Source organism: Urocitellus parryii, chromosome Y, assembly GCF_045843805.1.
Source record: "Urocitellus parryii isolate mUroPar1 chromosome Y, mUroPar1.hap1, whole genome shotgun sequence".
Taxonomy (NCBI): Eukaryota; Metazoa; Chordata; class Mammalia; order Rodentia; family Sciuridae; genus Urocitellus; species Urocitellus parryii.
Genome location: NC_135548.1, coordinates 11,358,901 through 11,371,894, shown reverse-complemented (window position 1 = coordinate 11,371,894; position 12,994 = coordinate 11,358,901). Strand labels below are relative to the sequence as shown.

At 38.9% G+C, this 12,994-nt stretch overlaps 1 protein-coding gene across 1 annotated transcript; it reads left to right on the top strand.

Annotated features, from left to right (window-relative positions):
- Positions 1–285: 285 nt before the first annotated feature.
- On the top strand, positions 286–753 carry LOC144251037 (peptidyl-prolyl cis-trans isomerase FKBP1A). Its single transcript, XM_077794162.1, has one exon. It carries the CDS (start codon positions 364–366, stop codon positions 688–690), a length of 327 nt encoding a protein of 108 aa, XP_077650288.1. The 5' UTR covers positions 286–363; the 3' UTR covers positions 691–753.
- Positions 754–12,994: the final 12,241 nt, after the last annotated feature.

The following is a 12,994-nucleotide window of genomic DNA, read 5'->3' as shown; positions in this document are numbered from 1 at the left end:
TCTCTGGGGCACAAGACAAGAGGTCAGTGTGTATGAATGGAGGGAAACTTTATTACCTTTATGATATAAAATGTTAAAACATTTTACATAGTTACACATATCCAAAAGCAATGATGAAGCAAAATTATCTCACTTCATTTACTCCTGCATAAAAATTTTTTATATGGTAATTTACTAGAAATCAATTATTTCTTCTATTTTATTAATGGACTCTATAGTCCCATATTCAAACATAAAAGAGTCTAGCACATTTAAATCTCATTAAGATAACAATATCAGAGAGCCGCGGAACCGCCGCCAGGTCCGCTCACGGTCCACGCCTCCCGTCGCGCCGCCCGCCCAGCGTCCGCCGCCGCCACCACCATGGGAGTGCAGGTGGAGACCATCTCCCCCGGAGACGGGCGCACCTTCCCGAAGCGCGGCCAGACCTGCGTGGTGCACTACACCGGGATGCTTGAAGATGGAAAGAAATTTGATTCTTCCCGGGACAGAAACAAGCCCTTTAAGTTTATGCTAGGCAAGCAAGAGGTGATCCGAGGCTGGGAAGAAGGGGTGGCCCAGATGAGTGTGGGTCAGAGAGCCAAACTGACTATCTCCCCAGACTATGCCTACGGTGCCACTGGGCACCCGGGCATCATCCCACCACACGCCACTCTGGTCTTCGATGTGGAGCTTCTAAAACTGGAATGACAGGAGTGGCCCCTCCCTCAGCCCCCTATTCCTGGATCTGCCATGGAGGGATCCGGTGCCTCCAGATGCATGCACATGAATCCATACGGAGCTTTTCTTGGCGTGTCCCACTACACTTTGTATAAACATCTACCCTGACTGAATGTGTTCTGTCACTCAGCTTTGCTTCTGACACCTCCATCTCCCCTTCCCCTTTCTCCTTGTATGTGTGTTTACCTAAACTATATGCCATAAACCTCAAGTTAGTCGTTTTGTTTTCATTTTGGGGTGAAGATTCAGTTTCAGTCTTTAGAATCTAGGTTTCCATTTAAGTATCTTGACAGGTATTAACAGCACAAGTGATGGGTTAACTTTAGAATAGGAATTGGTGTTGGGGGGTGGGGTTTGCAAGAATCTTTATTTTATTTTCTTTTTTTGGATGAAATTTTCATCTATTATATATTAAACATTCTTGCTGCTGCGCTGCAAAGCCATAGCAGATTTGAGACGCTGTGGAGGGCTGAATTACTCTCCGATGTGAGAAATGTCCTTGGGTTAAATTCAAAGCCCTACCCAAAACTGCAGTGGGGAGGGAAGGGCCTTTTCCTCGCCAGCCCACCCCCTCCCCAGAACCCCTCTGCCTTTTGAAAGCAGATCACTTTCACTGCGATGTTGGACACTACAGGTATCTGTCCCTGGGCCAGCAGGGACCTCTGAAGCCGCCTTTGTGACCTGGCTGGTTTTGGTTTGGGGTCTTTTGGGGGTTTTTTGTTTTGGGGTTTTTTTCCCTTTCTTTCCTCCATCTTGTGGTTTTTCTAATGGATTTTCAGAACTTTTGTAATATCGAAGCTATCCAAGTTCCACTTCATAAATTTTAAGAACCTTAATTGAAAGTTTAAATTGAAGGTGCTGTTTGTAGACTTCAACACCCAGGGAAAGCCCGGCCATCGTGACACATCCTCGAGTGTTCTCTCAGAAAACGCTGCTGGCCAACGCAGCTTCAGTACCGCCTGTTTTTTGATGCTTGGCTCTCTGCTGATCTCCAGGTTTCCTGGCTTTTTGTCCCTCATCCCCTTCTTACCCTTTGCTGTCCTGTGTAGTGATTTGGTGAGAGAAATTGTTGCTTTCTCCCCGCTTTCCCCCGCACCACGTATGAGTTTCAAGTTTTACTATTGCAATAAAAGTGCTTTATGCTGGCTTTTCTCAGAAAAAAAATAACAATATCATATTAACACTTAAGTTGCATATATCAGAAATAATTCCCTAAGTGAGGGGCTTAGAGTTATCAAAGATTCACCTGTTCATTCACCCATTCCACAGATATTTTTGAGAGATTGTTATGTACTGGGCAACTTTAATATAGTAGTAAATAAAATTAAGTCCTTGTCCACAGGAAGTTTCCATACTAGTGGGAGAGATGGATAAGGAACATGCCTGCAAATAGACAATCTAACCTCAGCTAGTGGTAAATGCTATGATAAAGAAGAGTAAGGGAAAACAGAGTGAACAGCAACAGGGATTATTTTGAACTGAATTATTACTCTATTCTTAGCAAATAATTCTCATTTAAAAGTATCTTTCGAATGCAAAATTACTTCATTCCCAATATTTTCTTTTTATGATTTTTAGCAACATAAATCAACATAGAAAGACTGACAGAAAGAGTGCTATAGATTGACACATTAAAAACTATAGGAGTATGAGAAAGGTAGAGTACCTGTCTCAAGTTCCATTGGAATTTTGAAGCCAATTGAGCACAAAGTTAGCATTTTTTTCTACCCCAAATAAAAGTGAACTAGGTATTTTCATGGTCAGTGTTCTTTTCCTGTTGTTTGTTGCAGTACTGGGGATTGAACCCAGGGGCACTCTACTGCTGAGCTACATTCCCGATTCCTGCCACCTCCCCCCTTTTTTGTCCTTTTTAAATTTTTTGTTTTGAGATAATGTCTTGCTAAGTTACTGAGTCTGACCTCAAACTTCAGATCTTCCTGCCTCAGTCTCCCAACTAGCTGAGATTATAGGCGTGTACCTCACACCCAGCAAGTGTTGTTATTTACAATAAAAAAGGTGGAAAGGGGCTCAGAGAGATCAGTGATGGTTCTGGAATGTGGCAGCTGGCGTTCAAAATCAGTTTCAAGCTCCATATTCTATAGTACTCTGTAGAAATGCAAGTTGTGTGAAAGTAGAGAGTAGTCACATATATTAAGTAAAGACAGGAATGCTCTGATAGTGAAGTGAATATCCTTTGGTTTGGCTAGGACTGGTCTTCCTTGTTTTGTTTTCTTCTAAAACCTATACCTGGAAGGTATTGGATGCTTAATTTTTCCCCACAGATTCCGAAAACACAGAGGAAAACCCTCTAGCGGATATACACCTGTGCATTCCAGACTTGCTTTGTTAAATAGCCAATTAGGATTCCTGTGTCTCTAAGATTGAATTAATTCTCTGCAGGCAAATTGCCTATTGTCAGTCAGACCTAAGAATCTCAATTCTAGAACCTATCCTTAAAGTATGTATTTTGGGGGATCTGACAGATAAGGGTTTGAATCCTGCTTTGCTATAGTCTAGCTGTGCAAGTTAATTGACTTCTCTAAACTTAACTGTCTCCCTATGTAAAATGTGTATTATTGATGTATGAATAGATTTGTTTGACAAATTTTTTTGACTATTTACTATGCACTGACACTGTACCAGATGCTGGAGATATGAAGACAAAAGAGATAAAGTTCTTTACCCACTCTACCAGGGGAGACACACATAAACCATCATTCTAACACCACACAATTCCAATAGACAAATAGAGAATGGTGGAATCTCACCTGCGGTCCAAGATTCTGGCACTCATTTATGTTCAATTCTCTTTTCCTTCTGGCCTCACAATAGGAATATACCTTCTGCTCCCTTGCAGTAAGGAATAGTGCTGGCCAGTAGGCTGGGAATGAGAGGAACATGGTCATTTCTGAACCAATACGTTTAATGGCTAGCAAAATATCATCTAGTGCTCTCAACCTAGGAAGCCAAGTGTTCTGGATGGTATAATTGAAGAATGGTAAAGCCTCCATCAGCTCCATCAGTCAGGTCTCTGAGGGCAGTTGCCCAAGAAAATGACCCAGATGCACAGCAGACTTGAATTAAACAATAAATGGTTGAAACTCCCCACAGCATGGTCCAGCCTTACTAATTCCTAAACTGACCTGCAAAAGGCCTGCTGAAAGAGCCAAATATTGAGGGAGTGCTGATGAGTGAAAGAAGAGCTAGGGGACCGTGTGAAGAAGGACCATCAGAACAGGGAGGAAGGCAGAACAAAGGCCAGAGTTTTGAAATGGTCTGTTAAGGAGGGTAACTGCAAATAGTTGTGCTGAAATGCAAAGAGGATGGGAGAGGGACAGGGAGAGACAGACGAAGGAGATGAAACCAAACTGTGGAGGGTATTGTGGGCCATGTTAGTAGCTCAGCCTTTTCCCTGAAGGTGAAAGGAACCATGCAGGGCTTTGGAGCAAAGACCAGGGTGTTTATCTGCGGTTTTATAGAGGAAGGATTGGGGCAGGACTGCAGACAGGTGACCAAGATGAAACTAAACAACTAATGGAAAGTACCTACTATAGTACCTGCAGACAGAAGCACATGACTTCTCTTTTCTCTTCCTCTGATCATATATTAATGTAGTTTTAGAAACTAGCCAACCCTAGCACTCAGTGATCTTACTTTTAGTACCCCATAGAAATATAATATTAAAATGCATGTACAAGGACATCTCCTGCAGCTTTGACTGTAGAGGTAAGAATCTCAAAATAACCTAGATGTCCATCAAAAGGAAATCGGTTGAATAAATGGTAAAATGTGATATATTGCACATTATTTACAAAATGAAATATTATTATTATTACAAAATGAAAGCTGTGTTGATTGAATGGATAGAGTATCCATCATATAGTTAGTTGAGAAAAGCAAGTTATTGATTAATATGCATTGTATAATTTCATCACTACATGTATTTAAATAAATAACCCAATCCCAACCCTATCTATGTAATCAGGATGTCAGTTTGTATAAATTTGTGTGAGCCTTTGGCAAGGTGCAGAAGACAGTCCAGGTTTTTAATGGTCATCTGGATGGACTGGAAGTCCTAGTTACAATGAGCATATGTTACTTGTGTAATTTGGATCTTTAACTATTAGAAAAGTTTAAATACCATGCTGGAGAACTGGCAATATTCTTCCTACAGAGACTGTTACCAATTATAAAAGCATTTTAAAAGGGGAAACACACACACACACACACACACACACACACACAAATCTTTTAGCCAGAAGATTGCTCTTCCTGCTGAAAAGCAATTGTTTTTAAATCTGATGTTCTACCTTGAGTTCTCTGTGATTATTAACTCCAGTGGATTGAACCCCAGACTCTCAGGAGATTTGAACGGATTCCAGGCCTTCTATGTTAATTACTCCCTGAGAGGAAGCCCCTTGCACTTTTAGGAAATGAACTGGCCTTCCCATCAGGATATGTTGGTTACAGTACTTTGAGCTGTGGGGAAAAGGCAACCAATCTTCCAAAAGGATTTATTGACCTTAAAAGGGTAAGAACATGCAAATATAGCTGAATCAGTAGAAATTCCTGAGAGCAGGGATCAAGATGATTTGAATCTAACTTAATGAAAGCAAAGTGCCAATCTCAGATCTAAAATACCTGAGCAGGTGTCACTGCACTCTCATTTGCCAGCCTTCTATACCAAACACTATGAAAAAAAATAATAGCCCTATCCTTCCAGACAATCTCTTAAGATATAGGCATGCTGAATTGAAAATGTCTATAGAACTACTAAGGGGACATGTGACTAGAATGCAATACAGCTATAGAAGCTGGAGACATAAACTTGGGAGTCACGTGCAAGCATGGAAGGGAAAATGTAAATAAAGCCACACAAGGTTGAGCTGGCCCACCAAAGGCACAAAGGGAATGTCCTGCTTAGTATGGTGGTTAAGATGACAGAGTCCTTAGGTTCAAAACTTGGCGCTTCCCTTTTCTAGCGGGGCTTATTTGTTCATATTACTTAATTCTGTCAATGCTCAGGTTTCTCACCTGGAAAACCCAATTGATAACCACAGCTCCTTCAGAAAATTGTAGTGTGTGCTAAGTGAAATGACATACAGACTCAGAGCATCTAGCACAAGGAACAGCTAGGGCAATGGCCAGAGCAGAAGTCACAAGGAGGAAGCGGCAAAGAGAGAAAGGACAAAGGCAAAGGAGGAAGGAGTGGTCAGGAGCTTCAGATAGGCCAGATTAGGTAAATTTAGTACTAAAATGCTCTCACTAGATTGAGCAACAAGGAAGTCATTAGGACTTCACCAAAGCTGTTCAGTGTAGAAAGCCAAACAGACTGTTTTCAAACAAGCAACATCTTTAGCATGCTTCCAAAAGATCTAGGAACCAAGGATACCTTAAAATAAGGCTAAGGGAGGTCAAAATAAACTTTTATTTAATTGAAAATAATTTCTGGATGCCAAAGCAATATGTAATCAATGCAGAAAACCTAAAAAACAAAGAAAATACAAAAACGAAAAAAATAAATCTTGCTCATTCTACCTTCCAGGGAGACCTAAACTTTTTTTTCTGTGTATGTATTTATATTAGAGTGTGACGAGAAGGACTCATCTTGTCATGTGAAAAGCAGAGCCTGCATTAGCCCAATATTTGAAGGTTATTATTTGAAGATACCAAGAAAAACTTAGAAGAATATTCTTATGCTATCAGAGTAAATTAAATAAGCCTTTTTAAGTATGTCACAAAATCTAGAAGCCATAAATGAAGAGATATAAAGTTTGTTTCACATAAATAAAAAGCTTTCAACATGACACAAAAACTAAAACCCTATGAACTAAATAGAAGCATGAATGATAAATTAAAAACATAAGAAAACAAAAGTTTGCCTTTTGGAGTACATCAAGAGCTCCATCAAATCAACAGAAAGAGGCTACTTGAGAGACTGAGGCAGGAGAATCAAAAGTTCAGGGCCCACTTGGGAAAGTTAGCAAGACACTGTCTTAAAATTAAAAATAATAATAATAATAATAAATGTTGGGAATGTAGCTCAGAAGTCAATGCTCCTGGGTTCAATCACCAATACCACAAACAAAACAACAACAACCAATTAACAGAAAATAAAATGATTCCCAAATATCTGAATTGATGCTCCATCTTTCTTATAACAAGAGAGATGCAAATTAAAACTACAATAGGATATGTCTTCTCCCTTTTCACACTGACAGACATCAAGAAGACTGATAGCATCATGTGCTGATGATCATACGCGGAAGCTCACAGGAGGGAATGTTACATGGTACAACCTCTATCTGTCTCTATCTGTCAAATTTGCCCATCTCCTTTGAGTAAGCAATTTCATTTCTAGGAAACTATTCCCCTAACACACTCACAAGTGTGAAATCACACGTGGAAAAGATTATTCATTACTGCTTTACATGTAAAAACAAAAGATTGGAAACAACCTAAAATTCCATCAATGGGGCCCTGGTCAAATAAATGGAATGCATGATTTTAAAAGGAAGAGGCAGCCCTGTATCTCCCAATAAGAAATAATTGCTAAAATACATTCAATAAAGAAAGCAAGATGTAGAGTAGTGTGATCGGTGCATCATCATGTATGTAGAAGAATAAAAATAAATCATGAGAAATGCAAATATCTTGCTTATAAACCCATCAAGTATTTCTATAAAGAATCACCAAAAAAAAAAGTAGTCACCCCTAATAGTTTGTAAATGATGGAAGCGACTGATTTTTCACTGAGTAACTTTTAATACATTTTTAATTCTGTGTCATGTGTATGTGTTAACTATGCAAAAATTAAATAACATTTTCTTTGGTGGTGATGGTACTTGGGATGGAAACCAGGATTTTGCACATGCTAGGAAAGCACTCTACCTCTGAGTTATGTCCCCAGCCCATAACACAAAAACCATAAAGTAAAATATAACATTTTACAACAAAAATCTATAAGACATTTTATTTGCCTTATTTTTTAGTGGCCATTTCTGGGGTTTTCAGCCATTCTTCCATTCTTGCTTTGCTTACTTTGATCCTTTTCTTTCTTTTTCTCTTCTTTTTTCTCTTGCCTAACCTCATTCAACATAACAATTCAACATCAATAATATTAATTAGCATCAACTGACAATTTAGCATATTCTAAAACTGTGCTTAAATGGATTTGGCTTCATTTAATTTTTGTACCACTTTTAGATGGTAAACTTTATTTACCACAGTTTACAAATGAAGAAACCCAGAAGCAGGGAACTGAAGCACCTTAACAAAGTCACCCAAGCAATAAAGGGTGGAGCTGGGATTTAAACCAAGTTTGTCCCTGTAATCCATGTTTTATCTAGTCAACCATACTTCCTGTGGTATGGAATAAATCAATATACATATGTTAAATTATTGGACAAAGTATTGGTCTTTATAATTTGCAAATCAAGTGAACTTAATGTTTTAAATGATTTTTTGAAAAGCTCACAAAGAAAATATTATGAATTAATCTGTTCTTCAAAATTTTGATGGTTATTTTCAACATATCTATTGCAAGTAGACCTTGCCTTTCATTAATTCATCAACCCTGAGCATCAACCAAATGCTTAACTCTGTGCTATTGCTTGGCATGAGAAAGACATAGTCCTCAGGAAACTCTCAATTAACTGTGGAAAGAGAAATAGTAATCATAGTAGCTTGAGTTTACTGAGCCCCTTGTATATGCCAAGCAGATACTAAGAGCTTTACATAGGTTCCAACAATCTTATGACAAAAGGTACCATTGCTACTCCCATTTTACAAATGAGAAAAATAAAACCTAAGTGTTAAATAAATTCTCAGTGGATAGCAAGGATTTGAGCCCAGACAGTTTGGTTCCAGATCTTGTGCCATCATGTCATTGCCTGGAAAGAGATTAGTACAGTACATGACCCTACTGGAGAGCACAAGGAAAACCCTCACTATTCCTGGAAACGGATGCACAGAGGCTCCTGAGAGGATCCAGGCAGGATCTGAGTCTTGATAGAATTTCAGAATGTAGAGACGTCACGACATCTACAAGATGTCATTCTTCCCTGCCCTGAAATGATTCTGAAAAGACTAACATGCTTTGGAGAAAGAAAAAATAATTATAACACAGAGACTCCTCATGTGACCTTCCTGGGAGCTATGCCATGTAATGGAACCAAAATTCTATTAGGGATTTCATATTTTACTCAATACTCTGAAATTTGGCTATAACCCAGTCAAGTATCAACCAGGTTCCTGTCATTAGCAGATACTGTTAAAGAGGTAAAGGGATTGGATTTAATGATATTGTTTGTTTTTCTAAAGCAACTTTTTAGAAATACACAATAGAACTGTAACAGAGATGAATCAGAAGGAGGATGCAGCACAAGGTGCAATGCCAAGAATAATATCAAGAAAAACGATTGCCTGTCATTCCAGTACAGTTGAGAGCTAAACTTATGATCCAAGAACAAACAATTCTTTGGGGACCCAAAGAACCCTTTAGGGCTCTGGTCATCGTGTCTTACTCAGGGCCCTAAAGCTAGCCTGGCCATTCATTAGCTCTTATTGGTGTGACACAGTGACAAATCAGAAATCCCTAGTCCTCTAAACTGCTGCTTTGCTATGTGTGACTAATCTTCAGTCCCTAACTTCATCCATGGCTCTTCCCTGATCTACTGAGGCATGATCCAGTTCCTGGCTGGGGAAAATCCAAGGGCATCTAACTGTAAATCAAGTTCTGCCCTGTGCAATCCTCACACTCCCCTGGGATTCAATGGGTAGCAGTGTCTATCCATTTACACAAGTAGCAACTTCTATGCCTTCATTTGGAGGCACAGACATTCCTGACCAATTGCCTCTGAAATAAGAAAATATCATATAGTCCTTAATCCCTTTGACATCTGCTTTTCTTACACTCCCTAAATAGAATTTATATAATAACTGATCTCTGGATTTAATTGACTTTGTCTTCAAACTATCCCTCTATTTTCTTGGGCCCCCTGAACATGTTGGAAAATATTTAACAAATTGCTGGGGATTAGATGGAAGTGAAGGGAAGGCTCTAAATTTTAGCATTTACCAATTTTTGTTGTATAAATATTCCCTTCTTATCTAGTTTCAAGCTACTATCAGGAGTAACTGAATGGAAAGTTGGGGAGAGAGAAGCACAATTGGCTCTCTTAAGTCCAAACCAGGCAGCTCCAAGCATTTCTACCTGGGTTTCTCTTGGTCTTATCTGAGATGTTTGTACCAGCCTCCAAGCCCATCTCGCTGATTCCAGTCCTTCACGGTCTTCTTTCTGATCACTCAGACTAAATATTTTCATCACATTACTGCTCTGCTCAAACTATCTTTCTTGGCTACCTATACTTCTACCTAGGTTTCAGCACCTACTACCCCCACAATAAGCTGGACCTACAAAATTAAGTTGCTAGATTTAACAAGTACAGATGCCAGTTAAATTTGAATGAACAAGAAATATTTTTTAGCATAAGTATGTAATATTTGGAATATGGTCATACTAAAAAATTGTTTGTGTGTATCTGAAATGCATCTGGGTGGCCAGTATTTAATCTGACAACCCTATGTTTAGCCAACCTAATAAATTTCACATCTCCTCCCCAAAACCATCAAGCTTCTTCATGATTCTGTGAGCTGCATGACCTTAAGTAAATCATTATCGTCTTTGAACTTCAGTTTCTCATCTCCAAAGTAAAGATAATAATAGCTACTTTCATAGGGTGAAGTTTAAATGAGCTAATGCCTGTAAAGCACCTAGCCCAGACACTAGAATTCAACAAATGCCTGATTTATCCTACATGCAAATACTCATTTTTTCAAAGTACTTTAGAAGAAAAATAATATTGTATAGAATCTTACTTCACACAGTCTATTAAAACTATCCCACATTGGTGCTTATGATTGTTTTTAAAGAGATCTAGAGAGGAAATTTTGCGAAAATACCCATTTTGGCATCTCAGAGTTCTCAGGAGAAGCATGGCTATCACCTCTCACCTACATACCTTCCCTGACCATAATCAAGGCAGGCTATCATACCTGCTAACTGGTTTGTGGTGGATCTTGCTTCACTGCCCTCTAGTATTGCAATTTCTCTTGCACAAGCCACACAATCATAATAGGTGAGTGGTCCCTTGAGGCAGACACACCAGAACTGAAATAGAAAGGATAGAGATATCTCAAGATCAAAAAAAAATTTTTTTGGGGGGGAGAAAGAGAGAGAGAGAGAGAGAGAGAGAGAGAGAGAGAGAGAGAGAGAGAGAATTTTTTTAATGTTTTTTTTAATTTTTTAGTTTTCAGCAGACACAACATCTTTGTTTGTATGTGGTGCTGAGGATCGAACCTGGGCCTAACACATTCGCTACAGCTTGAGCCACATTCCCAGCCCAAGACAACAAATTTTTATGAAATGCTTTAATTCATTTTTCTTTTGCTTTGTGAAACAGGCCTCAATAATGAATTTGAAGATACCAAAGGTAATAAGCCACACAAAATTGAGGAGACATGATGACACTGTTGCACTTGACAACTCTCCATACATCCTACTGGCAAAGAAGAATACTGAGCTACTGAAACCCACTATAAGGTCTCACCAGAGCTTGACAGTGTCCTAAACCAGATGAAACACAAACTTTGGTCAAACAGCAAACTCATTTTCATGATTCCAAATAATAAGCACAATTTATCAACTTGGAGATTATATTACTTCACAAACAGTAAGTTAACCACTCAGGAAACCCAGTGATTATTTTAAATGATTCCCATTATCCTTAAGATATGAACTCCTCATATGCCTTATGAGGAGAATTGTATGCACATAGAGGAGTCATCTATAAACCTACTGAATATGTCTCTTCTAAACTCTGGTTTATCAATAGAATAATTTACATCATCCCTATATAGTTACCCAGTATATTATGTACACAAAGAAACAGGAAAAAAAAAAGCAGGTTATCAAACATTACACTGTTGAAATGCTAGTTTCAGAGGTGTGTGTGTGTGTGCGGTGTATAACTAGAAATGATTATACTATAATGATAACAATTAGCTGGGTGATAAAATTACTTTTCAATTTTGTTTCCTTTTGTCTGTTTCTATTTTCTGCATTTAATACATCTTTCTCACATAATTGTTTTTTAAGCTTTAAGTACTTAACTTTGTATATTGATCTTTTCCTACTTGTACATAATTAAGAAATCTGTGATCTCCTTGCATTGATGTCTCAGTGCAGGTTCTCTGGCTTCTCCTGAATCCAGTTTAATCTGCATGAGGCCACCAAGACACTGGCATATCAAAATGGACAGCACCCCAACAAACAGGTCTACTAATTGCTCTATGGGTGGGATCTAGACAGCATCAGACTTTTGAGTTTTCAAGAATTATTTCTCCATTTTACAGACTCCTACTCCTATAGCTCCACTAAAGGTAGGCTCTAGAATATTCAGTATGGTTAGTGAAGATCCACAGAATCACAAAACATCGACACAATGCTAGAGCTAGGGAGGAATGTGGAGAGTATTCCCTAATCAAGCCCCTAGATGAGAGAATACCTTGCTCTAAATCCTCCAGTTAGTCGTCATCTAAACACTCATATCTGCCAACAACTACAGTCATAAAACACAAGAAATCAAGGATTTGGCAATGCAGTAAAAAGACAAGCCTAATTCAGGGAAACCCTACATTAAGCCATTTTTTTTTTTGCTGGCAACATAAAAAACCACAACCTTCTTCTGAATACTGTAATCTAAGTAAAGTCAATAGGACCAATGGGGCCTTCACAAGCCTGACCGACAGAGTGGTCAAAAATGTCAGACAGAAATCGCCCCAGACCTAAATTTCCTTCTAAGCCTGACCTGCCCTTGACTACACAAACCTGGTGTCTTCAGAAGGTTTCCTGAACCCACAACAAATAAACTAAATACAGAGGAGAAGTATATGACAGCCTCTATGTTGGCTTTCTAGAGACAAGGGAGAAACTGAGGCAGTTAGCAGCAATGACATAGGCATCAAGCCCCCAAATAAATCTTCAGGAATAAGAAACTATTTCCAAGCATCCTGATCTCTAGCCAAACTAGTGAAGCAAACCACACCTTCCTTTCTGTCACCACTTTTCACCCACCCATGTCACCCACAGGAAAGTAGCACAGAAGAAACATGGCTTCTGGGGTAAGGGATCCAGGGAAGTCATTGAAGGATACAAAACTGAAGCCCAAACATGGATTACTATGGAGACCCAGCAGCACAGGAGGAGTAACAG